Raw genomic sequence first — 26,993 nt, forward strand, 5'->3', positions numbered from 1 at the left:
CTTACTATGACTGTTTCAAGTGGTGGTGGTGGGGGGGTGTATGTATAATTTGTACTTTGCATATTTTTGTAACAGGTTCTTGGACTAATGAAAGGTAGCTGCTGGAAGTAAAGCACGGGAGAGAGGGGAGACCTAGGCCAGCTAAGACTATTTTTGCTAAAAGGTGTAGCAACCTGTAATCTTAACAGAACTTGGTTTTGAGGCTCCTTCATGTAAGCAACTCCCTTCAGAGCTCTGTTTAACTGGGAGATGAAGCTGAATCAAGGGCATCCTTGCACCATTACTTGAACTAAATATGTGCTTGAAATAGTCTAAATCACCAGTCTGGTTTGTCTAAATATTTTCATATCTTTAGATGATTAGTATTCTTCTTAGACAATGTTGGAGGAGAAAACAAGATCACAACTTCATTCAGCTTTAATTGCGAAGTTGCAGCTGTGAGACCAGGAGTGTTCAGAATGAGAGAAAGGTCAGGCCAGAGGCACAGCAATGAACCCTATGGAATACAGGACGGGAGCCCACCTGCACCCCTCAACCATCCTTGGATCCAGCTTTCAGCCATTCCTGCCTTTAACCTTCACCTAGCATTGATTTTCATTATTTCTGTCCTCTTTGAAGTGCAAATAAACACAAGGTAGAGGACAAGTAGAAACATGCACACACTTTCTACTATCCAAGATAAGTATCAACTCTGCACCTCTTGTCTTGTGGGGCATTGAGTGCTGAGTGTGTGTTGACCCTTGTCACAAAGTGGAAAACTGCTCACAAGGTGGACAGAGGTCAGATGGTGCAAGGAGTAGGAGCAGAGACTAAGACCACGAAGCGTGGCTTGTGGTAGTCATTGAATTATTTGCAAGCAGTTGAAAGAATTTTTTTTTTTTTAACATTTCTTTTTTAATTTAGGGTTTGGTGTTTTTTTAAGAAAAGCTACACTGTACAGTCCCTCACTAGCCTGCAGATACCTTTTTTGAAGTCATTTGTAACGTAAATACTGATTTATCCTAACTGACAAGAAGAAAATTTGCTGTGTCTAAGTTATTTGCAAGAATATTTTCATGAGAAATGGCACCTTTATCTGTAGTCAGTAAAGGAAGGAAAAACTCCCATGCCTCAGGAAAATTTGGAACGATTCAGCAGTGCAAAAACCAAGCAAGTAGTCCTTGTGATTTACACAGAAGTATTCAGTGGTTCAAAACAAAAGTTGCAGCAGCAAATGATTCTCTCCCAAGGTAACCAGCTGTCTCTCTGCTCACTACCACACAGTTACAAGTGATGGATTACATTCACAGAGAATGTGAGAGCCCACTGTGATGACGAATGACATCAGAAGGTGGCTTATATCACTAGTCTGTTTTCAAAAATACAAATTTAAACAGTATTGGCAAGCATGAAGTAATCACCGTGAGGGGATCTAGCTGGAGGCAGGCTGCAAAGTCTTCCACTTGCCTACGGAAAGAAACTCAAAACACCTTGTAAAACTGACAAGACCATGAGCCACAAGAACTCTTTAAACTGGCACACCTGTGATCTTTTCAGGTATGTTACTGGTTCAGCACGTCACGCAACACTTTAAATGTAGCCATAGCCCCTTTTTTATGCCATAAACTCTGGCATCTTCATGAAACAGGGCATCCTTATACGTTACTAATGAGCTCAGGATTAACTTGCACTAACTACCGGGCTAGAAATGTAAGAAGCATATTAAGTGTTCATGCAATTAAAACCTTTAAAAAAAAATCCTGAACCACTGCAGATGCGCTTTGGTGATCACGGAGCCTTTCCAGTTCTAACGGAGGCAGCCATCTGTGCTCACATTGCTCTGAATGTATCCAGGTTTGTGACCCACTCAAATACAGCATTTACCTTGCGATAACCTACGTTTTAAGATGTGATTTGAAGGTATTTAGATACACAATTATATGAAGGATTTACTCCACAGATCAGTTGTCCAAGCTTCAGTTTGCCCTGTGTTATCTACTTCACCAAAGCAGACTGGGAAGCAAATTTCTTATTTTGTGGAAAAAGAACAGTAACTGAGCATTCAAATATTAGTCCTCTGAGACAGGCACTCACTGTGATTCTCACCTCAAGCTTTCAAAAAACTGAAAAAACAGTACAGTATCCTTTGGGTGATCAGTCACACTGCTTGAACTGCTCTTTACCAACAGGCATAAGTTTCCAAGCAAAGCTGGAAACTTACACCTATGCTTCTAACATCTCTTCAGGACTGCTGCTGTTCCTTTCCTCATCATTTGTACTACTGGCAAGACAATACTATTAAAAAATGATAATCCCTTTAGCAGAAAAAATACTTATTTCAAATTATATCCTGTATATACTACATGTCTGTTAATTCATAAGCTCTAACTTAGGAGCTTTAGATTTCAAGTTACTTTTAAATAAGCTGATGTCAGCAAGCACCGCTGAAAGACCAAAGCTGAAGATGCAGCTCAATAACGTGAGCAACATCCCACACATGGAACACGGGCATTGCGCATCACACGGCTGGTGACTCAGGCTCAGCCTATAGAGATTACGGCCACCAGAGTGCTCTGAAACACAAAGAGATGGGAATGCTGCCCAGGTAACAGGCAATGTATTCACCCTCAAGTCAGTCTAAGGTGGCTCATCTACCTTCAAAGCTTTCATTGTGGCATCTCTGCAGCCCCTGGAAGCAGAGTGTAAGTAATGTAGTGGCAGCACACGAGGAAGGACAGAGCAGGCTGTGCTGCCACTCGCTGCCTCCAATGCAGCCTTGGGAAAGGCAGCAGTAGATCATTCCCGAGATTTGCTGACATGACCAGGAAGGAAAAAAGCTGGGAGACACACTTGACATGGAAGAGTAGAATTTTACCTTTCTAAGAAAGTCTGTGCCTCACATTCAGTCTCAAGTTCTCAGCTACGTGACAAAGGTGTGCCATAAGCTTTTCCATAGCTTTTATTTCCATAGCATTAAGTTTCCACTTCACCAAAGAAAAAGGTTTAAAAAAATATTTTTATTAGAAAAAAAAAATCAACCAAAGTTATTCCATGAACAGCTGTACAAAACATTTCTTTGGTCAATTTGTGAAAGTTATCTTCTTTAGCTCCCCACAGATGTGAGAAGCATTTTTGTTAAAGAATTTATGCAGACAACGAAGTAAACAGCTGTTGCTCAGCCATTACTATGCAATCACCTGCTCAAGCGACGTTTGAGGCTGCCCCGGGACTTACAGAAGAGTTCAGATGGATCAGAAGAGCGCAGGTGGAAGGCCGTTGCCAAAAAGTAAACGCCAGGAACTTGGTATTTTCCATTGAGAACACATGTCTGTTAAATTATTGCTCTGCAAGAAAGCCAGAATAATTAATTGAATTTTGAGTTCTGATGACAGAATTGTATCTGTGGCACAGAATTATATCTGCGTCCTGAAGTAACGGGCAGCATTGCTTGAGTCTGTATCATTGTGGGTTGCCTTACAGAATAGAAGTGGAAGATGGAACTTGGTCAAACCTTGACATAATTTTCCCCCCACACCTGTCAAACAAAAAGACTGGTGTTCAGAGGGAAATTCCCAGTGAGATTTTAATCAAAATACATCTTTAATCTGGAGTATCCTTGATGACCAAGGACCAAAACAAACTCAAACCACATAATTCTAAAAACTCACCTGAGTAATATTTTTAGTGTTCTGAATTGAAGAAAAATGAAAATAGCGGACATAAAATATGATCACGCAGCACTTACTTTGCTTTTAATTAGCTGGAGCCATTCATTAAGATAGTCAACAAGAGCAAATGCATCAGGGATGTTGTCCCCTTCTGAACAGAATTTCAGAAGAACTGCCATTTGGATTCCATTTGAACAGCTGCAACAAAAGCAAGCATGCTTTTCTATTTCGTGTCTAAATCCAGAACAATTATATTTATGTATTAACAACAAGAATCTGCATCTGGCTTGTTAAAAAAAAAACCAAAACCAACCAAAATGTAATAATATAGGCATAGAGAGGTTTTTTTCCTCTCCAGACTTCCTTGATTGCATTTTTACACTTCATGTTCTTTTTCTTAGTCTTGACTTCATTCTTTGCTCTGCGAGGCAGGAATCCGAGGTCGTGGAAAAGCCGCTGAGAGCCTCTTTTACATACTTAACTTTCCATTTTTGTACTGATGGAGCACTTATAAAGGTCTCTTATTACAATCATTCCTTATCTTTCTGTGTATTTCCAACAGCAGTTCTGTAGGCTGCGTATCATTACTTTACTCACAATATTCCTGTTTTTTCAGTTAGATGTTAAGATTGGTATTTTATTTTCTATTTTCTTCTGTAAAGTCCTGGGAGCTCTTTTCTTTTGCATCTATACATTGCCTCCATGCGGAAGTCAATACAAAGTTCAGTGTGATATTATTAACTCTCCTGCTGTTGAATGTAACAGTTCAGACAGATGTCAAAAACACCAGTTAAAAATACCACTGAATTATCCAGTTGACACAAAACAAACACGTTTTGCAGGGCTAACACAGTTGTATCACAATGGGTATTACTTTTGAATATGTGACACTCAGACATGCTTTCAGCACAGCTTCTGATGCACACACCTTTTAACAAGCTCTAAAATCTTAACTCAGTGCTCAGAATTTTTTTGTTTACAACTGACACCAGAACTGTGTGTTACAGGAAACATTACAAGTATGGGAACTTTACAAATTGCAGTTTGCATAAAATCAGATACCAGATTGAGCACTACCTGAACTGTAAGGGCTTTATTATTTTCCTTTAGCTTCTTCATTTATATTTTTTATCATATTTTAACTTTATGATGCAGAATTCCATTTTTCTCCTCATAATTATGGGCTTGATCTGGAAGAAGTTCTATTCCTACAGAGCCCTTTTTTATGAGGAGAGCGATTTTTATTTTCCTACAGTATAGTGGTACCTATGTACCAGAAATAAGGCTTCTGATATCTTTCTGTGCTTATTTTTAGGCAACTTACCTCTCAGTAAACAACAGTTTTGTGATGCCACCTCCAGGGATATGCAGGACTTCTCTATCATTTATTCCAGGGTAAGCTGCTACTTTTTCCATTTCTTTCCAGTTTAGCTCCTGCATAACACCTCCAACTGCTTTCTCGAGATCAGGTGTAAGTAGGTAGCGCAGTGGTGTCCTAGAAACAAGTGAAGATGACATTCAGTGTGACAATAAAAGACACTACCAATGTTATTACTTGTCACAGAAAGACAAGTAATAACAATAAGTTGCCAGCATTGAGGACCTCACACCTGCAGTGAAGAATTACACTGACATTCCCTTCCTCCTCAAATCAAAGGTGAAAAGTAGCCTGTGGCCTCATAGCAGTACAAACTACTCAACTTTCTGCCGTAAGTAGAACTAAGGTACGTTCTTTTTAGAGGCTCAAGTAACTGACAAGTAACAGATGCATAAGCACATAAACAGGGGAACTGCTTATGGTTGTTAAAATGATGTACAAATAAAATGGGCTTTTTCTTCCTTCAGATGGGAAGTGACTTAAGTTTGATAGGGTAAACTTGGACTTCACTGTATACAGTATTTTTAGTAAGCTCACAATACAATTACATTCAGCCTTCAGTCAAGTTGAAGTGTTCTCTGAATGAACTACCCTCACTCTTCTGTGAATCAGCTCCAAGAGTTATTCTGTGGTGCTGAGGGAGGGGGAAGGGGGAGAGTTAAATCACCATAACTTATGCCTCAGACTATATCAAGTGACTGTCAGTTCCTCTCATTTCATTCCATGTCAGCTGGCCATTCTGCAACTGTGTGCAGATCCACTGCTAACTGCATCTGAGACGTGCACAGACCTAAACCTTCTTTAAGGCTCTACACATTTATACAGCTTGAGGATAACAATTGGTCCTTTGCAAAAATATTGACGTTTGTTTGGTTTTGTTAAAACACCAATTATGATATTCTTGTTTTTTAAGGAGTTACCATCTAATAAATATACATGTAGTCTCAACGCTGCAGTTGCCTCTCAACAAATAAGCAACAAATAAGAACTGATGACTTCCTAATAACAAACCAATGACAACTTACAAAATGCAGAGTAAGGAAGACAGGTAAGAAACTAACCAGTATTCCAACTGAATTGTTAAAAGTCTAATCTGTGACCTGTAGATGTTAGCAGCTAATCCCCAAGATTCCTTGCAACCACAAGCAATTAAGAAGTTAAAACTGAGGCGCTGTTGCCTGACAGTGCAGGCCAAGTGCTCAGTACTTTCAACAGTAGTAGCTAACAAAATTCAGACAGCGATCCTGTTTAATGTTTTAATAGACTATGAAGCATTTTATGATCTACGCACACGGACAAGCTAAAGGACCCCACCAAAAGTACTTAGTAGAGGAAAAATACTTAAGTTTGTAAAAGAGAACAGAAACATTAATTAGGCCTTTTAATGACACCAACATACCCAAGGAGTTGCTCGTCGTTGCGCTGGTATGCATGGCTGCTGGACAGAACAACAACTCTGGCACATTTGCTGCTTTTCACCCAAGAAAGCAGTGTTTGACAGAATGGCCTGTACTTGTTCTTTATGCAAAGACAGAGAAAAAAAGTGGAAAATATAATGACCCGGAAAAAAAAGCCCAAAGCCGACAATACTAGCCATTACATATAATGTTTAGCAGTCATGAAAGTTTTTCTTCATTTAGTCTTCAGCTTCAGATATATTTTTTGAAAAGCAGAGGAATGCTCTCATTGTTTACTTAATAAAAGCTGCACTTATAGAAATTATCACTAAGACTATTTTAACAACACCAGCACCACCTGTTTTGTGTGCTATCAATATCAATGGAAAAGCTTCAGAATAAGCTGAGGTCACACAGTATGTCTCCGCACTTTGAACACCTAAAAACTGCAGCACATTTTTTTCTTCTGTCAGTATTCTGCTTATTTGACATTACAGCCACTGGCCAGGTAATGAGTAATTATAAATTCTTCATTTTTTACATGATGAATATGGTTTAAATATAGAACACCATGAAATAAATCAGAATGATGCCAAAACTTAAGTTACTGCACCGGAAGAACACACAAAACCCATAAATGCAAAGAAAAAAAAAGGGATAAACCCCAGGCAATTTTGTATTTTCAAGACTGTTAATACCTAAGGACATATTTATACTAAAATCTGCCAACACAGGTGGACTTTTCTGGGGCTTGGGAAAACAAAACCAAGCCTTAACTCTCAATGAATGCAGAAGTCAGTTTTTGTTAGCTAAAACTGTATCAACTGCAGGAGGTCTTACAGCACGAAGGAGAGATTATTTTGCTAGGCCACTTAAACTATTTGCCAGCAGAGCTATTCAAACTGAATAGTGAAGCAAGAAAAATTAACAAACATACATACCTTTATAAAAGGTGATCTGATCTGCAGAACTACAAGTTTCTTTGAAGGTAACGAATACACTGCAAGAAGAAATAACTGAGTTTTGTAAGCAAGCAAGAACGAGAACTGGGTCTAGATGTATACAGATTTATCTAATTTACAACCTCGGGACAGTAAGCCTTTCAGCTGGCAATTCACATGGGGAAGCCTGACAATATCCAGAGTGTTGAAGACATGTTTTTGTGCATTCTCTCCATTGGACTTCATTTCACTTGTCATAAATTCAAAGGACTGAATGAAGTATATATAGAACTGCCACCTGTAAATGACTCAGATAACCTCTTTGTGCAGTTTTGTGAAGACTGACAGATTATTCTGACACATTCACCATTTAAGAAGAGGAAAAAAAAGAGATGAAATGCAATCATCAGTACAGGAAAGGAAACTACGAATTTGAAAGGAGAAGAGGGAGAAACACCACATGAGTAAAAAGGCAAACATAGGTGGTAAGGAAAGAAGAAGAGAGGACATTGTTCTACACCAGAAATTCAGATTGCATTCCAGCAGTTTACTGTAAATTCATGTACACTTCCAGTTGCTTTGATTAATACTGCACAGGGTTTTGGCTGCACTGTAATATGGTTGAAATTCAACACTTCTTACTGGTTCCATATGTAAAATTATCCAAAATAACAACAATAGTTTCCTCTGAGAAGTTTAAATAGATTCTTATCTGTAAGTTACTGAAGTTATTAGTGACCTGAAGTTTAAACATTGTTCACATAATCGAAATAACAAGAATAATAATCAAAATGACAAGAAAAACATATGTGATATTCTTGCACCTAATGTAGCTTGAAAATACCTTCTGCATTCACCACCCACCTTCAGCATTTATACTCAGCTCCACCGAGTTTTCTTCTGCTGTTGCATAGGGATTATTTCCAACCATTGGCACCAGGCAATCAGTGTAGAAGTAACCAACTTTAGTCATGTCAAGCGTGGAAATCACTAGATCTATTGCCAGCTGACCAACATTTCCCACAGACACTGCAGGCTGAAGTAACATAAGTTAGTGAATTACAGTGTGTTTTATGGACAGCACAGGATGCTTTTCAAATATCCAAAGTTTAAATTACTTAAATTCTGGTCAAACGTGATTTATAAAAGTGGCTGCTCATCCTCTGACAAAAGTGATTATTTTTTAACGGGTTACTAATACAGACTTTGGTCCCTGGCCCACTAAAACATTCTGGCCGCTTCTGTGAATAACCCTCTCTAGTTGTAAACTTAAAAGGCTTGGAAACTCATCTCCTCCTGCTCTTTTTTTGGATACAGAGTAGATAAGTCACTCAAATGACTAATGCCGATACTGGCAGACCTCAAGTGACATCTAATGGTAACGCTGATATTACATATTAAACCTGTGTATCTCAGCCTGATTCATATACAACAGTAGATTGTTTTCCATCTCCTAAGGATGCAAGTGGTAAGGGTCATCTTGGATTCATTTCATAGGGATTGACATGGGTTATCAGCAGTCGAGGCAGAGATTGACCTAATCTGATGGTATAGAAAGAAAAAGTCAAAGAGTTCGTACCCTTCTATAGAAACTACTACAGGAAGACAACAGTACAATTTTCAGTTGCTTCTCTCCAGTATACAATCATATCCATGGCTATGAATTGCTGCCGCCACCTGTTGCAGAAACACACCGAATCTGATGCAGATAAGCTCACGGTGAAAGAGGATGTAGCAGCAACTACAGAGTGCCATTACAAACTGGCTTGTATTCAACAGCCCGTTACCCCCAAACAAGAAACCAGCCGCGATCTACTTCCTGTGGCTAGTCAGCTTCCGGCAGCCTGCAGAGCCATCCCCGGCTCTGCAGCCCTCGATGATGAATGACAACATTACCGCTCAGTAATACACTGAAAGGACCATCTAGTAGAAAAATGAATCGTTTGCTACTTTACAGACTTGCACTGGAGCTCCTACCCCACAACAAAGAAGGTAACCTCAGGTACATTATCTTAAATTGATTTCATACCATATACAAAGGTGATTAAACCACTTCCTAATACAATCCTAACAGACGTTTAAATATAGCAGAAATGAGGAATTTCTCATGGAACATATTTATATATCGCGTCTAGATAAATAAAAAACCACAACAAAACACCTTTTATTCCAGTGACAACCCAGAGGTACTAGGCAGCTTGTAGAACGACAACCTTACAGCGACAGCATATTAGCTCGGCACGTGACAGCTCGAGTGGAGCAAAAACCGAGGGGCTGAGGAGGTAGAAATTGATGGAAACGCAAGAGGCTTTGCTGGAAACAAACAGCTCTGGGCAGGATCCCTGAAAATCCTCTTTCACTCGGTAGAACGTCCGATAAACGCACACACAAGGGCAAAGGCCTACCGGGCGCCTCTCCGCTTTCTCTGAGACGAATGCCCCGGGACGACTCCCGGGTAGGAGGCAGGGAGACCAAAGAGGCCCGAGCCCATGCCCATGGCCGCGCCACACAGACTGGAGAGAGGCCCTCTGCGCCCGCCCCCCGCGTCCAAGCCCACCGAGGGGCGGGAGAGGGAGGCAGAAGCCCAGCTTACCATAAGGAGAGTGAAGCCTTTAAAGTCGGAGCTGGCGGAGCCCCCGCCACGGTCGCAAGGAACAAACATTTCGTCCGGGAAGGCGCGGCCGCAGCCCTCCTCGCCGCAGCGCTTCTGGCCTCAGCGGGGCGGGCGGGCAGTGAGGGCCGGGGCCGCCCCGCGCGCTGGGCTGTGCCGTTGCCCACGCCCGTTGCAAAGGCGGTTGGGGGCGGGGCCTCGCCCGCAGAACGCGGCGGGAAGCGGCGCGGTTGTGCTCGCGCGTGGCCGCCGTCATGTCGCTGCCGCCGGGGAAAGCTTCCGAACTGAAACAGATCATCCACCAGCAGCTAGTCAAGGTACGAGTGTCTCTGCGGTAGAGCGCCTTCTCCTGCCGAGGGAAGCTGCGGGCGAGGGGGGCCCAGCCGCGGGCTTTGCCGCTTCCTGTGCGGGCGGTGCGGAACCCTGGCCTTCGGCGGCGGCGGTGCCCGCTGAGAGGGCAGCAGGCAGGGCACGCCGCGCTCCCGCGCCCCGTTCTGCTTTTCCTGCTCCAGCCGCTCTGTGTGCTTCCCAGGCGCCGTCTCGCTTGCCGGCAGGAGGACCGGCAGCGGTGCGCGCTCTCGTCCGTCCCTGCCACGCCTTCTCTACCGCCTCCACTCCTCTGCCCGTCTCCTTTTTCTCGGGCCACGGCGAGGTGGAACTGAGGCCTGAGCTGCCTCCAGTCGGTGCTTCTCTCACACCGTGTCGCTGCCCCGTTCCGAGCAGGGAGAGGATGGGGGCCGCGAGGCCGCAGGCTCGGGGAGGGATAGGGCGCCGGGGTCGGCACGCTGAGGCTTGGGGGCTTGTTTCTGCGTGTTGTTTTTTGAGTGAGGTGTAAGTCCTAGCGGCTGTGACCTTAACATCCATCACATGTGGGAAACTGCTTTAAATGTCCGTGCAGTTTCATAGCCGAGATGAAGGACGTGAATTCTTTGATTTCCTTTTGAGCGTAGGGGAAGCTTTCCATGCAGTTTCGCTAGCTTTGTGCATTACCTGTTGGCATGTTAATGTGTAGTTTTCCTCTTAAAAAATAAGAAAGTATTAAAGCATGAGTTTTGAGAGAGACGAATTAAAAGTACCACTTTATAACTGATAGATTTGCAGACCTGTTTGTAAGAAGGGAAGTTCAAAGCAGGGAATGCTGTCAAGAGTAGGGAAAACGCTCAGATTTGGTAAGCTTTTGATTTTTCTTCAACTGGTAGAGATGCTTTGGTGTGGTACTGTGGCATGTTTGATTATTTCTGAAATAATTTTTTATGTAGTTATTTCTGTGTTCCTAGGAGAATACCTTTAGCCTTATAGAGCAACGGTTTAGTTATAATTTCTACCATACAAAGAGCCTGTATTTGTAGCAAGTAGTGGATTTTCTTCCAGATGGATGTCCATGGCAGGATCAGAGAAGTTCTGGCTGAGACCATACAGGAAGAGTTAGCACCCGAGCACCAGCAGCTATCTACAGAAGATCTGATAAAAGCCTTGAGACAACGAGGAATCATTGATGGAGTTATAAAGGAGCTTAAATTTGTAACTGTAAGTAGCTTTTGAAGAATAAAAATATTTTTGCTTATTGCTCTTAGTGATTTGTTGTTTTGACAAAGTGAAGACTCTCTACTTCTAAAGGTTTGTAATGGCTCTACAGGTTTGTGACAGGAGCAGAATATCTTAATGCAAATGCTAAACTTAATTTATTGATAATACTATCTTGAAAGTATTTGCTTGGCTTCATTACATCTCAAATACTAGAAGGGATCTTACCCAAGGAATAGCATTCAGTTGTGAAGGATTCTTTAACATTTAGAAGACCACAGAAAGAGGACTGTCACATCCCTTGATGCCTTAAAAAGTCTTACAATTGTAATTCCAGGATGTGAATGAAAAGGAGGGGACTTCAGCTCCAAAACCAGCAACACATTGTGTTGATGAAGAACCACCAGTTTTAAAAAAAAGTATGTGGCTTGTTTATTTTAATATCTCAGTCGTGGTTTTTAGAGAAATTTGAAGTCTATGATTTTTGAACTCTGAATTAGTAATGAACTGGTTTAAAGGTGGATGTTTTTCCTGTATGTTTACAGGAAGTAAATTCGTGTAAGCAGCAGAAATTAGCATTTGTGCAAAATGTGATTTTAAAAAAAAAAATTATTTAAAATTAAGATAACTTCCATACAGTTTGAAATCACTTTCTCCTAAGCACATATGTCAAAAAGGTTAATTTTTTTTCTAGTCTCCTGTTAGTTAACTGATATGCTTCCCAAGACATGTTCGTAGTCTCTTCATTTTTATTGCTACGCTTTACAGCTAACATTGACCCAACACGGAGGTATCTTTACCTTCAGGTTTTGGGTGGAAAAGCTTTTCTGGAACATCTTCAGGAACCAGAACCTCTGCCTGGCCAAATCTGTTCCACCTTTACTCTGTGTTTACATTTTCGAAATCAGCGCTTCCGTTCTAAACCTGTACCCTGTGCCTGTGAGCCAGATTTTCATGATGGTTTTTTACTTGAAGTCCACAAGGATAGCCTAGGTAAGCAATATTGTAGGCTTAAAGCTGATGCTATCGGGCCTTTTTCTGACTTTATAGAGTTACTCTGAAATACATTTGATATTATTTAGTGGCTTTCTTTCCTGTTTTATCATATTTTCCTAAGGAAAATGATGACTGCGTTAGGTTGTAGATCTTTCTCTACTCTTGCCAATTCTTTGATGCCTTCCCTGCTCTAAAACAGCTTTTGAGTTTGACTCAACTTCATCCATAATTGACAGTCAGATGGTAGTCTCAAAGATGGTAAAGGATACTAAAGCGGCTGTGATTTTCATGAACCTGGTGCTTGCAAATGACAAAGGGAAATGTAAATTTGTCACCATATGGAAAGAAAGAATTCAGTGTGAGTTCGGTTTCCTACCACTTGGCAGATACCTGCAGAAGAGTCAAGTCATCCATAGCCTGTACTGCTCTTCTTCTGCTGGTAGCCTGGGAACATGTTAGGAGCTAAGTATGGTATAAAAAGACTCTGGATATTGTCTAAATCATGTAGAAATTCAGGGTAACTTATAGAATATCAGGGAACAGAGAGAAAGCCAAAGTCATTGCAGTTGGATTTGGAGCAGGGAGTGAATTATTAATTCTGCTGCCCATTGAACAATTGATACCACAGAGTCAAGCTTAACTGCAGAGAATGTTGTTTCTTAAATGTTGACGTATCGTAAGTTGACCTGACACATTCCAACTTACTAAAATAATATTTTGCAATTGCTTTTACTTAATGGTGCTTTAATATTCTTAATTTTCTTAAATGCTAATTCCATTTTAATTTTTGTGCAGTTAAACCAGTTACATTTGAGTACTCAACTATAGGAAACTTTTTATCTTTTCTATAAATGGACTATAATCTTTCTGTAGCTCTGTCCTAAACAGAGTTTAATTTTAAGATGCTTACATTGCTTATCCTCCCTTCTGCAGACGAGATTTTTCTTAAAATGCAATGAATGTAAATGCAGAGTTTGTTTGGGTTTTTTTTTTAAATTTTGAGAAGGGCTTGGGGTGATAATATTCTTACTGTCTTATCTTGGTTTAATAATGGCAGGTGATGGAAGTAAAATGGCAGATGCAACTACTATGTTATCTATATGTGATCCAGTGCACATGGTTCTGATCAAAACAGACACATTTGGTGAGACAACGCTAGTAGCGTCCTATTTCTTGGAGTGGCGATCTGTCTTGGCTGCAGAAAATGGCATAACAAATGTTGCTGTTGAACTCCTGGGTGTAGGTAAGGATAAATAAGGCTGTGATGATGACTTAAAATGTTGGTGCTGAGCTTGCTTGTAAGCTTAAAGCAGTAGTTATAGTCTAGTTTAATTTTAGTTGAACTTGTAAATTACTATAAGGCATCCTTAGAAAATGTGGTGGAGACTTAATGGTCAGTTTTTTCTGTCAACAAAATACAAACAAAGTGTATTCCAGATCCTGGGTGACAATGACTCCCATGTCCTACAACTCCCACTATTGATGTTCTGCAAAATCTGGATATGATTTTTGTTATATTTCACTTGAGATTTTCTCTGTTTTTTTTTTTCCTTGTTTGTTTTGTGGTATTGAGGTGGGTCTTTTTGTTGGTGTATGGAGTTTAAGGGTGGGGTTGTTTTTTTTTTAATTTTATAACAACCAATTTATCTCCAGGAATATCCAGAACCAGTGCACTGAAGACTCAAATGTAGCTTGTATCCCTTTCACAGCAAGCTAGCAACAGCTATAAAAGTGATCTCTGCCATGCTACTGTTTACGCCAAATATCTTCCAGGAGGATAAATAGCAAACTACTATGTGAGACTTCTGTTGATTCTGTTTTGCTTATAAATCCCATTTCCCTACTGTTTTGTAATGCTTCTTGTTCTTTCTGTGATTCTAAATTTTCAGCATTGTGCAACAATGGTAGGTTTGTGGAGTTTTGTAGTTTGCTTATTTGTTGTTTTGTGTTTTTTAAAGTTGATTAATCTATTTGTATGACATTCTGGATCCTTCATAATAAACTGTATCTTCCCCTTCTGTGAGGACTTTCAAAACCCATATCCTCATCAGAAAGCTCAAGCAGTGTGGCTTGGATGAGTGGACAGTGAGGTGGATCGAGAGCTGGCTGAACGACAGAGCCCAGAGGGTGGTGATCAGTGGCACAGAATCGAGTTAGAGGCCTGTGGCCAGTGGAGCTCCTCAGGGATCGATTCTGGGGCCAATCTTGTTCAACATCTTCATCAATGACCTGGATGAGGGGACAGAGTGTACCCTCAGCAAGTTCCCTGATGACACCAAACTGGGAGGACTGGCTGGTTCCCCAGAAGGCTGTGCTGCCGTTCAGTGGGATCTCAACCGGCTTGAGAGTTGGGCAGAGAGGAACCTCATGAGGTTCAACAAGGACAAGTGCAGAGTCCTGCATCTGGGAAGGAACAACCCCATGCACCAGTACAGGCTGGAGGTTGAACTGCTGGAGAGCAGCTCTGCAGAGAGAGACCTGGGAGTGCTGGTTGATAATAAGCTAAACATGAGCCAGAAATGTGGCCAAGAAGGCCAATGACATCCTGGGATGCATCAAGAAGAGTGTGGCCAGCAGGTTGAGGGAGGTTCTTCTCCCCCTCTGCTCTGCTGTGGTGAGGCCTCATCTGGAGTCCTGTGTCCTGGGCTCCTCAGCTCAAGAGGGACAGAGAACTTCTAGAGAGAGTCCAGCGCAGGGGACTGGAACATTTTTCATACAAGGAAAGACTGCAGGAACTGGGGCTGTTTAGTCTGGAGAAGAAGAGATTGAGGGGAGATCTTATTAACATTTACAAATACCTAAATGGTGAATGTCAGGAGGTTGGGACATCCCTTTTTTCTATAATAGCTAGCAACAGGACAAGGGGTAATGGGATGAAGCTGGAACACAAAAAGTTCCACTTAAATGTAAGAAAAAACTATTTCACTGTTCAGGTGACGGAGCCCTGGCACAGGCTGCCCAGAAGGGTTGAGGAGTCTCCTTCCTTGGAGGTCTTCAAGACCTGCCTGGACATGTTCCTATGTGACCTGATCTAGATGAACCTGCTTCTGCAGGGAGATTGGACTAGATGATCTCTAAAGGTCCTTTCCAACCCTACCATTCTATGATTCTGTGGTCTGGATGAGTTCCTGTGTGACCTACTGTAGGTGGTCCTGCTCTGGCAGAGGAGGTTGGACTAGATCATCTTTTGAGGTCCCTTCCAACCTTTAAGATTCTGTGAAGAACAACTTCATTTGTTTCCAACTACTGAAATTTGAGCTACCTGTGTAGCTCAAATCAGGTCAAATCAGTAGGAAAAGTCACTTTTGCAGGATGTAACTCTTGTGCTGTATTTTAAATGCTTATCCTAGACATTTCTGGAATGCCATTCACCTTTATATCCCAGTACTGACTGCAAAGAAGGCCTTGGTTAACCATCTCAGATCTAGATATCTGCTTTTTTTGCCAGATTATGCTTTCTAACAGCCTAATTTGAGTGTGAAATTTAAAGAAGCTTATCTTACATATATTTAAAGAATTGTAGTTATTTTTTTGTGATTACATAGCTAACATACTTATTTTAATTATTTACTTCTGCCTGGTTGAAATGTCATAATAACATTGAATTTCAGAGAAGTGACCAAAACTTATTTTGGTTTAAAGGTACAGAATCAAAGGTTTCGGTTGGTGTTTTAAACATCAGACTGGAAATGTATCCACAGCTTAGTAAGACACTGTCTCCAGAAGTAACTAATGCTCAAGTAAGTAATTCTGGGAGGGCAGACATTCTTTTTGTGTGTTTGTGAGGCTCAGTACAGAATTACTTGTACACGTTGAGTGTTGTGGGGTTTTGAACGTTCAATACCTCTTTTTTCCCCACAAAATTGAAATATAATTACCTTTTTAAAAATTACTTTGTATATACTGAACATTACTGTATTTGAAATATTCAGTAGTTTTCCTAATTGCATCAAAATTTTAAGAAGAAAAAACAGGAAGGATGCAATAAACCTTATTTTCTTTAGATAGTAAATGTTTTCTTGCTCTCTTTCCCATTTGAAACAAGAATTTTAAGTCAGAGAGCCAGTAAATACTGAATGCCAGTAAATTAAAGTCCATGAAGGTATTCTTCTGCACATCAAAAGCTTGAGCAGTTGGGTGCTGAAATGCATGACTTATCACTGCTTTAGTCAAGCTTGATATGACCCCCACAGATAAGATATGTAAATTGAAGTAATTGTTTCATTTTTCATTTGAAATTACTGTTCTTCAGTGTTATATGACATACTTTAAATATCAAGTTGTATTTTACATGTGCTAGGATTTGATGTTAATGTACTTATTGGTGACGTGGTGGGTTTTTTTCCTGTTTGGAATTAATCTGTGTGTGATTGACTATTTCTCTTACCTGCAGTTTGCTTTGGAACGACAGAAAACAGCAGAAAAAGAAAGATTATTTCTTGTATATGCTAAACAATGGTGGAGAGAATACCTACAGATTAGACCTACACACAACGTAAGGCTAGTAAAGATTTTTGCACAGGTTTGTAAATTTTACAAATAGACCAATCCTTTATTTAAGTTACCTCTTTTATTTTTGGATCTGTTCTGAAGTTTGCATGTGTATAGTCTGTATGTATTTATGAGGTGATGATGCTCAGGTCATGCATTATACAAGTGGTGTGTAGTGCAACAGCTGAGGTTTGTATAGAATTGAACTTATATTTGTGTATTGATGCTTAACAGCATGATGCAGACAGAAGGATTACTTCAGCCACTTCTGATGTACGAGGTGTTAAAGCCCACGTGGTCTTTTCCTTGAATACTCACAAATGGCAAAGACTTAAGAGATTTGTGCAAACTATTTCAAACAATTTTTATGCCAGATAAAGCAGTTACAAAAAATAGACTTCTTCTTTGAGAACAGGTCCACACAATATTTGAGCTCTGTGTGGTCTGTAAAATGATGTCTGATTAATGTCTCATGATAGCTATGGACATAATTATTGTAGGCTAATAAGTTATTGTGTCACTTGCTGTGAACTGCCCTTCAGTAAAAGGAATATGGTCCTTGCATTTTTCATGCTATGAATGTAGCAATTTTTCCAGCATAGATAATGCACAGTAGCTTATAATCTCAAAGTAATGTAATGAAGCAATCTGTGCCTAATCTTTCTCTTCAGTGAAGTACCAACATCCATTCTGGATATACCATTGGTGTTCAGATGTGAAGTTCCAAGTTACAGCCAGCAGCTGATCCCCCACCCAGTCACTCACTCTTCCCTAGTGGAATGGGAAAGAGAACAGAAAGGAAAGGAAATAGAAAGGAGAAAAGCAAGACAAAACTCATGAGTTGAGATGAAGATGGTTTAAGGATGGTTAAGGAAGGAAAGAAAGGAAAGGGGTGGGGGAAGGGGAAAGTGTGCAAAGACAGTCACTCAGTATGTCTCATCAGCAGGCTGATGCCCAGTGAGTCTCCAAGCAGGGGAGTGCGCCCAAGCTTGTTGCCCACCCCGACTCCGTGCCGTGCAGAGACAGAGTGAGAAATACAGAGGGCCTTGATGCTCCGCAAACACTGCTCAGTGGCAGCGAGGACATTGGTGTGTTATCAATGCCGTTTTGGTCACAAATCCAAACACAGCACTGTAGGAGCTGCTCTGAAGAAAATTAACTCCATTTCAACCAGACTCAGAACAAAAGCTGAAGGGCTTTAGGGCAGAGTATATGGAGAAACAGATAATTTAATAGGGGTTTCTAGAACTGAGAGTTTGGTTGGGAGCAGGAGGTAAAAATAGGACTTGTCCTATTTTGAGAATACAACAATATATGAATTAATTGTAGGCTAGTTTCTGCTCTCGGAAAGCTACAGTGGGAAGAAAGTTGTAGAGGAAAGGTTTGTTGATAGAATTAGAGGACCAAGTTCTTTGTTACAGTATAGAAACTGGCAGGCCTGAGAATGCTATAGGTACTAGCTTCCTTGCTAGTTCAGAACCCATAAAGAACTTATCTTGAGTCTCCTGCTGGCTGTAGCAAATATTAGTAAAACTGTCCTTAATGACCTTTCTCATTTCTAGGGACAGAGATGTGATTATCAGAATTGTTTGATAATTCAGTTCTCATCTGGTTGTGTGTGCATGATGCAGAAGCCTGCATTGCATATATTAAACTATATTACATAATGAATCCTACCTATGGGGGTTTTTTTTATTGCTTTCAGGCTGTAAATACTTTTTAATAGGATTCCAGTCAGCTTTGAATAAATGCTGCTTTTCTTACACCAGCTTGCTGAAAAACCATGACAAAACCTTAAGAAGGGCAATATGTGACTACAGTAAAAATAGAAGACCATAATATCCTGAAACTGCAGAGATTTAAAAGGCTTTGATCCCTTCTGAAAATAAACAAACATAAAAGTACCAATTTAGCCCAGTGAGGAAATGAAGATTTCCATGCTTCTTGAAATAGCCTTAATAGTTGGCAATCATAGTATTTCCCTGCAGCATGTAATAAACCAGACTTTTTCCAGTCATCATTTTTTCCCAAGAAAGTACAAATTTTAAGTATTATTAATCTCTTAATTTTTATAAATCTAGTTATTTTGTTGTGAGCAAGTTTTACTGCTTTTTGGTGTTATAACGAGATAGAGTATTCAAATTTGGGAGCAAGTAGATACCTTTTAAACTTCAAAATTGGTTACTGAGTGGTTAATGTTGAGGGAGATGGATTTGGTTTTGTTTGGTTTTTTTTGCTTGATGATAATGTGGAAATCGATAGTTCCTTACTCATTTAAGAAAATTAACTGCAGCCTGTGCTGCTTCAGATGAACATTTAGTTTGGAATGTCCTATGAAGGACAAGGACCAGCAGAAAATTCCAACTGTAATGTCTTTAAATTGGTTGTCTTAACGGTCTTGTGTCTTAATTCTAGAAGTATGCTTGTGTCTTGATGTTTTTGAGGGACATTTCTTTAAGAGAGTAAATCCTGTTGCCAAATGACAGTCTAAGTTAAGGTGAACCTTTTGTGATATTTGCATGGCTGGTGAATAACTGTATTTTGACTTGTCAGGATGAAAATGGAGTAAACCGTCCAGTGTGTGCATACGTCAGGCCGCTTCGAGCAGGCCGGTTACTTGACATGCCGAGACAAGCAGCGCGATTTGTCAGTGTCCTGGGTTATGAAAGGGCTCCTGTCATTGGAGGAGGTGGTGGCAAACAAGAGCAGTGGTGCACCCTTCTTGCTTTTTTATGTAGAAACAAGGTATGTGAAAGTAGTCCTTGTGTGACACAATAAGGCTGGTATCATATTTTAACTGAAGTCAGTATTTTAAAACAGGCTGCAAATACATGAATTAAGTCAAGTTTGGAGAATTCTGTTACAGTAATGCATTTAATATATTTTTAAAGATAAATAGGTGTTAAATAGTAGACAAAAAGGCTTTGGAGCAGACTTTCTTTACTGCCGTTGTTGTGGTCCGTATGTCAATACATCTGTTTTACAATGAGGTTGCTTTTCTTCATTTGCTTTTTGAAGATCCCATATAATTAGTCAATGAATCCCCACTGTTGTGCAGGACACGAGTTTAAATTCTAGATTAATCCCGGAAGAGGTGGAAAAGTCCCCTTTGAAAAACTGTTTTTGTTAGATGGGCTAAAATATACTGTCATTCTTTATATTCTGTTTTTTCAAGATAGCTTCATCCTAGTTCTTGGTGATCTGACATTTGTATCACACAACTTTAATAAAGGAAACAAATTGTAACTTGTTCTGGATTATCTCTTCTGTTGTGTGAGTAACAGTAATAGTAATCCTTTTCTCTATTTTGGAGTGGCTTTTGGAGTTGTCAATGCTTTTAATTGCCACTCAGATATTTCTGCATTCAAGAACAGCGTCATTGATGTGTGTGTATTAAAAAGGTTTGTCTTCCTTGGCAGCAGGAGCTGTATCACAGTTTTTAGACTTGTTTCAAAGACCACAGAGAGTAAACATTAGCTGTTGTCTCTGAATATCTTATCATGCACAGGTACCATGTCAAGGTACTGCTGGGTACCCAGTAGCTTTCAGATGGAGACAACAATGGCAACTTTGAGTAGAGGACTGTTGTGCTTGGAGTGACAGAGAAAGGGGTTCCTGCAAGACAGCATAGAAAATAACTGAATTTAGCCCCCAAGACACCAGATGGACTGTTAGTTTTCTTGTGGAAAGTGGTATTCTGATATTAAATGAACACAGTTTCATTTGGAAGTTGTTTAAACCTACTTCTCTGCGTATTTCCCTTGTACATTAGGGTGGGGTAAGATTGTGTTATCTCTGTGATGAACAGATACATCTAAGAACACTAAATTTCATGCTTTGGACATTCTGAGTAGTATTTGACTAAAGAGCCTTGCTTTGTTACTTCTGAATGCTGTGCTTTGTACTGTGAAGATTTCATTGCATGAGGAATTTTTGTTCTTTACAGATAAATTTTTTTAAGAACTTAAGAGGCAAAGAAATTAGACATCTCATTTGGAAAATATTTTCTGTGAATTATCAGTGATATTAATGTATTTCTGAAAGGAATGCTTTTCAGACTGAAGGAAAAAGTAGCGACACATGACTTTCAGCTGGTGTATACTTAGACCTGTGGTGGTGGGGGGTTTGTCTTTGTTCATTTCCTGAATTTTGACAACACATTCAAGGCAGTGAGCTAACAGTAGAATTTATTAAGTGATTAAACATCCGAACTATTTGAAAATACTATTTTCTAATATTACCTCAGGCATTTGCCTTACAGACACTTTTAACTTTAATTGGTGTATTGGTTTTGTGTTCGTGGGTTGATTCTGGCTTTGAATTTCTTGAATGTATCGTTATAAGAAATGTTTTCTGATATTAATCATACACTATATTTGAACAAAAAATGTAAGTAGTCTATCATTAGAACATATACTGATTTTAACAGATTTATTCTGTGAGAGAAGACTAAAACATATCAAATTTAAACATGAATGTCCTGACTTCTGATAAGTACTCTAGGTAAACCGGAAAGAAACGTGACTTGTTAAATAATAGAGAAATATTACTATTTTCTGTATTGAAGATTTTACCAAGTTTTATATTCAAACCAACTTACTACTATTTACTGCCTAGGGTGACTGTGAAGATCACGCTACCCTTCTGTGCAGTCTTCTTCTTGGGTTTGGATTGGAAGCCTTTGTGTGTGTTGGAACAAAAGCAAAAGGAGTCCCCCACACTTGGGTAATGACTTACGGAACTGATGGTACAATTACCTTTTGGGAAAGCTTAACAGGGCATAGGTGAGTAAAAGGAGTATAAGAAAACTGAGCAGTTATGTTTTGGTACAGTAGGTGCCAATTACCGTTGGTAATGGCTTTAAATTGAAAGAGGATACATTCCCTTTTAAAGTTCTTCACTGAGAGGGTGGTAAGGCACTGGAACAGACTGCCCAGAGAGGTTGTGGGTGCCTCATCCCTGAAGTGTCCAAGACCAGATTGGATGGGGCTTTGAGCAAGTTGATCTAGTTGACGGCATCGCTGTGCATGGCAGGGGGTTTGGATCTAGGTGATCTTTAAAGTGATTTCCAACCCAAACCATTCTATGCTTCTGTAATGAGGTTTGCATGGGATATTCTTTTGTTGGGTGGGTTTTTTTGGGGTTTTTTTTAATCATTACACTCTGTCATGTGACTATCATATAATCCAGGTAGCTTTTGTCTTTGAATCTTTTTTCTGTGCCTCGCTTTTGTTTGGAAAATAACCAGTTCAGTGTCAGGTGAAATATTTCAACTCTTTATAAGACAGTTTTCAGTGGTTCTAATGCTATGTAGTAACTGGTTTGTGTCTGTTGTGCTTTAGCCCTGGCCAGCAACTAAACACCATGCAGCCACTGGCTTCTCACCCCAGTGAGATGGGGAGGAGAATTAGGAAAGAAAAAGTAAAACTCGTGGGTGGAAATAAGAACAATTTAATAACAAAATACTAATACTACATCATTTAATTGCAATGAAAAGAAATATGAGAGAAATAAAACCGAAGGAAAACAGATACAAACCCCGAAACAAGTACTGCACAATGCAATTGCTCATCACCCATTGACATATGACTGAGCAGCGATCCACCCCACCAGCTCCCCTGAGTTGATATACTGAGCATGACACACTGTGGTATGGAATAGCCCTTTGGCTAGTTGGGGTCTATCCTGGCCATGCTCCTTCTCAGCTTCTTGTACACCCCCAGCCCTTTCGCTGTCACGGCAGGGCACAAAGCAGGAAAAGCCTTGACATTGTGCGAGCACTGCTCAGCAATAACCAAAGTAGCCCTGTGTTATCAACACTGTTTTTCAACTCAAATCCAAAACAGAGCTCTGTGGCAGCTACCAGGAAGAGAATTTATTCTTATCCCAACCAAAAGGAGACCAATATCTTATGCCAGCTGATTGCCATTGATACTATCCCTGCTATCCCTTTGTAAAGAAGGAGATTAGATCTGATGTGATGGTTTAGGAACCCATCTTTTTTTCCTATTTTCATCTGTGAAGTTAGTATTACGTTACTTCTTTTCTCCTGCAGAAATCTCTGCAAGTTGTCTGAGATGTTCTCTCACTTGAGTCATTTTAGAAGGGCACGTGTAGTTGTTCTGTATTCCAAGGTTTCTGGAACCTGTTACATCCATTGTTGAAAATACACAAACAGTGGCAAAACAGAATTGCTTATCATGTGATTACCATTTGAAGTTGTATTTCTCCATATGTGATTAAGAGTGGGGAAACTATGGATATGTTGTTATAGTTGCAAAAATTATTTGCTGTTGAATATCTGCTTGATTAATCACCTTATTTTTTTAGATATAAAGAAAAAAGGGATGTATTATTTCATAATACATATTTCATTTTGGAGTTACGCCTTCAAAATGTGTATGATTACTTTTCTGTTAATAAATGAATGCCATTTTGGAAAACAAGTTAACAATCTTGGCTTATGTTTTTAAAAAAAGGACAATGGCTTATATCTACCCCATACTAGTATTTTTAATTTGCCTTAAAGTAAGATGTGTTAATAAGAAACTGAATGTTTTTCATTAGGTACATCCACAGAGCTATCAACCCTGATGAGCCTCCACTAGTTGAACAACCCAAGCCACTATATCCTTATCGCACAATAGGTTGTGTTTTCAACCATCAAAAGTTCCTTGGGAATTGCCAGCCCTCTGATGCAGTGGAAGTGTGTGTGTTTGACCTGCATGATGAATCTAAATGGAAACCCATGAGTGGCGAAGCAATAAAATCTGTGTGTTCCCCTGGAATGACATCTTCAGTTCTCCCTTTTCCTCCTCTGTGTGCTTCCACAATAGATGCTGCAGTAACAAGCAATGAGATAGAATTGCAACTGAGAATACTGGTCTCCGAACACAGAAAGGTAATACCATTTAAAGACTGTCATTGATTTGTTGTGGTAATAAAAATACCTAGTTTTACTGTGTACTTGTTTCAGATAGTATGTGAACTAACAAAAGTTTCAGATCTCTGCAGTGTTTCCCATCAGCTTTTGTAGAAATGTGGTGCAAGAAAAGTGAAGTATCAGAAAATTTTTTTGTAAAGACTGTACTGAGCTAGTCTAGGTGTCATTATTTGCAATGGTGGTTGTTAACCTCATCTGTGGGCTCTTCCCCCACCATGCCTTTGGCTCTCTGATCTTCAGCTTACTGACATCTGCAGACTACCTTTGAGTGGTCTGTGAAGGAGCTAGAAGATAAATCTGGTTCTTGGTGGACTTTGCCTGTCTGTCATACGTGTTTTTTGTCCCTAGATAAAAGCAGACTTTCATCTTGCATTGTCTACTCTGGCTGCTTTACATAATCAGAAAGTATTTATAAAATTTAGTTTCATTGTTTATCATTATTTTTACAAGATGTAATGTCCCGGGATTTATTCTTCCTGTGCCAGAGAAGATGATATTTTAAATCCTTGTTTGCTTACGTCTGTTTTTAGTGGGGGTTTTTTCGTGGTTGTTTTTCACTCCCCACAATATTCAACCTTTAGGGTGCCAACTAATTCTCAGAGTACGAGTCTTGTGCAGTATGTTGAATACATACATGTGTATGTGTTTTGTGGAGCTGTTGTGCACTGCTTTTTCAGAAGCAAGTTTCCATATGACATGTTAGAAAAATGTGAGGTGAATCTTAGTTATCCATCCATTGTTTTTGATGTGTATTTGTGCACTGTCTTCTTACATTTCATGCAGAAGTCCTGTAGCTAAAACATCTACTTTCAACTTCGCTGGTCTTGTTTTAGTCTAGTAGTCTGACATAATTTCTTGCTAAATGTTTTGTTGGTGATGTTGAAGTCTTCCAGTTGACGTGTGAGTCAATATACAAATCTTACAGCTTCATGGATCCACTTCCATTAACTCAAAGGTTTGTCATGAGTTTGTTTGAGTCTATACAGTATGCAAGATTAGTCATACCCTAATGCTTATTCTACATGGTTATCATCATTCTGTGGCTTGCCTCACAGGATCTTGGCCTGTCTACTGTTTGGGATGACCATCTGTCCTATCTGTTGTCACCAGCGTTAGCAGCCTATGAGCTCGAACGTGCAACAAGTATTTCTGCAGGAAATGAAGAATTTCAAGATGCTGTCAGAAGAGCGGTACCTGACGGCCACACGTTTAAAGGGTTTCCTATCCATTTTGTGTACAGAAATGCCAGGAGAGCATTTGCCACATGTCTTCGGTAAGCTTAAATGTAAAGATTTCTGTATATGTAAAAAACATTTAGTAATAATTATGAATTGCGATTATTTTTTCTTATTTTGAAAGTTAAAGAAAATTAATTTCCATAAATTAGAACCAGAAGCAGAGTTGTATACGTAGTGGGTCATGTAGTACAGAGCTTTTATGTTACATTGGTGAGTTCAATGCTGATAGGCTTCTCATGAGTTAAAGAGCAAGGAGGTAATTCCTCAGCCCTTGTTAAAAATGACCAGTGGTGGTCTCGTTTTTCTCTAAGGCAACAACCCTTAGAGGAACAGTATTACTTTCTGTAAGGACAGACTCATGAAACTCATTGTTATTTAAGTGTTGGTCACATTTGAAAAAATAGCACGAGTAACTGAAAATTTTAATAATAGCTTAATAATATCTGTTACTCTTGTTTTTCTTTGTGTCATTTAGGTCTCCTTTTTGTGAAGAAATAATCTGTTGTAGGGGAGACCAAGTACGACTTGCAGTTCGTGTACGAGTGTTTACATATCCTGAATCTGCGTGTGCTGTTTGGATCATGTTTGCTTGTAAATACCGCTCTGTCCTGTGAAAAAACAAACAAACAAACAAAGTAATTCATACTTTTTTAGATCTGCAAAATTATGCACAATTAAAAACTAACTGTATTTCATATAAATGCCATGGATTTTTAGTACCACAGGATATGTATTGAAGAGGATTTTGTACACAATAATGATTGTATTTATAAAGAGAATTTGTTCTTATTTTTAATAAAAGTTACTTTTAATACTTACAGGAATGTGGGTCAAGTTACTAAAATGTGTGCATAAAACACTAGCTTCTCTTCTGCAGTTCCTTTAGAAAAAGGTCCAGTTTACATCTCCAGGGTAAGCAAGTCTGTTTTATTTTTCCTCTCGTCTCCAGGCTGCATGTTATGAGTGTCTGAGATGCAGAAACACTGAAGTTAATTTAAGCGTGTGTCCTTTCTACAACAAGATTTATTTCTGCATCTTTTGGACTTAGTGATAGCTTCTGTGGTCAGTTTCGAAGAACAATCTGACCAGGTATAAATGGTCTTGGGGTAGATTAAAGTGGTTTAACCTGAAGCCTTTTTCTTGACATTGGTGTAGGAGGTTTCTGAGGTAGAAGTTGTAGCCATGCCATTTTGCTTAAAAGCCGTTCATGATTTTGTCTAATGCTGACACTCAATTCCTTAATTATCCATCTGTAATTCTGTTTGTCTCAAAGCTGTGGATGGTGACTGAGTGTCTTTTAGTCCTCATGCTTTGAGAAATGACAAGGAATTGGACCTGCTGAAGTTCTGCATACCATGCCTCTCCGTGGCTGGAGTCTGCATGGCGAAAAAGACATCTTTTTTGAGGCTGAAAAATCCATAACTACTTCTTCTGTAGAAGCCATTTCACATCTTCATTAGCCCATGTCTGCCTCTTTTTATTCTACTTCTAAGAAACATAGATATGACTCTTTTGGCTGGTGCCGGAGGGAAAAAAAACCCCTCATCCCAAGGAGGCTTGCAACATATAGAGCAGGAATGAATGCTGGCATTTTGGATCTACATTTCATCATCAGTGTGGTAGGGTGAGACTATTTTTGTCTTTTTTTTCCAAAAGTGTTAAATGCTACCTCCTGCAGCACCTGGCTTTTAAGTTCAGATTTTAATAGTTCTACTGGCCCTGCTGCTAACAGGTTTCAAATACTTTACAGATCTGGTTTTCTGTTATTTTTTTCTGTAGAACCAAAAGATCAAATGTATTAATTGCCTGTTACACAGCCTCCAGGAT

At 39.7% G+C, this 26,993-nt stretch overlaps 2 protein-coding genes across 4 annotated transcripts; one reads left to right on the forward strand and one right to left on the reverse strand.

Annotated features, from left to right (window-relative positions):
• Positions 1-2,976: 2,976 nt before the first annotated feature.
• PSMG2 (proteasome assembly chaperone 2) lies at positions 2,977-10,123 on the reverse strand. Its single transcript, XM_010206499.2, has 7 exons — positions 9,957-10,123; positions 8,228-8,399; positions 7,364-7,422; positions 6,425-6,543; positions 4,972-5,142; positions 3,725-3,845; positions 2,977-3,323 (listed from the first exon to the last, which is right to left on the reverse strand). Exons 1-7 carry the CDS (start codon positions 10,023-10,025, stop codon positions 3,231-3,233), a joined length of 804 nt encoding a protein of 267 aa, XP_010204801.2. The 5' UTR covers positions 10,026-10,123; the 3' UTR covers positions 2,977-3,230.
• Positions 10,124-10,176: 53 nt separating this feature from the next.
• CEP76 (centrosomal protein 76) lies at positions 10,177-25,902 on the forward strand. Of its 3 annotated transcripts, none has more exons than XM_061995300.1 (12): positions 10,177-10,291; positions 11,346-11,501; positions 11,836-11,917; positions 12,267-12,491; positions 13,552-13,737; positions 16,137-16,234; positions 16,888-17,016; positions 19,539-19,730; positions 21,603-21,769; positions 23,553-23,886; positions 24,984-25,201; positions 25,642-25,902. In XM_061995300.1, the coding sequence occupies exons 1-12, from the start codon at positions 10,229-10,231 to the stop codon at positions 25,778-25,780; spliced, it is 1,989 nt and encodes a 662-aa protein (XP_061851284.1). In that variant the 5' UTR covers positions 10,177-10,228; the 3' UTR covers positions 25,781-25,902. The 3 variants fall into 3 exon arrangements, with proteins under 3 accessions (XP_061851284.1, XP_061851286.1, XP_061851285.1); XM_061995301.1 differs by lacking the exon at positions 10,177-10,291 and adding an exon at positions 11,091-11,143; XM_061995302.1 differs by lacking the exon at positions 11,836-11,917 and having other exon boundaries at positions 12,305-12,491.
• The last annotated feature ends 1,091 nt before the right edge of the window (positions 25,903-26,993 follow it).

This window comes from Colius striatus, chromosome 4 (genome assembly GCF_028858725.1).
Source record: "Colius striatus isolate bColStr4 chromosome 4, bColStr4.1.hap1, whole genome shotgun sequence".
In the NCBI taxonomy this organism is placed as follows: domain Eukaryota; kingdom Metazoa; phylum Chordata; class Aves; order Coliiformes; family Coliidae; genus Colius; species Colius striatus.

What these genes read in the sequence shown, in the direction of transcription:
- PSMG2 (XM_010206499.2), bottom strand. Translation starts at nt 10,025, where the DNA reads ATGTTTGTTCCTTGCGACCGTGGCGGGGGCTCCGCCAGCTCCGACTTT. An exon ending in GCTGAGTATAAATGCTGAAG is followed by an intron (nt 7,423 to 8,227) that starts GTGGGTGGTGAA and finishes TTCTTCTTGCAG; the next exon opens with TGTATTCGTTACCTTCAAAG. An exon ending in TCAGATCACCTTTTATAAAG is followed by an intron (nt 6,544 to 7,363) that starts GTATGTATGTTT and finishes CTTTGCATAAAG; the next exon opens with AACAAGTACAGGCCATTCTG.
- CEP76 (XM_061995300.1), top strand. Translation starts at nt 10,229, where the DNA reads ATGTCGCTGCCGCCGGGGAAAGCTTCCGAACTGAAACAGATCATCCAC. An exon ending in ACCACCAGTTTTAAAAAAAA is followed by an intron (nt 11,918 to 12,266) that starts GTATGTGGCTTG and finishes TACGCTTTACAG; the next exon opens with CTAACATTGACCCAACACGG. An exon ending in CAGAAGTAACTAATGCTCAA is followed by an intron (nt 16,235 to 16,887) that starts GTAAGTAATTCT and finishes TCTTACCTGCAG; the next exon opens with TTTGCTTTGGAACGACAGAA.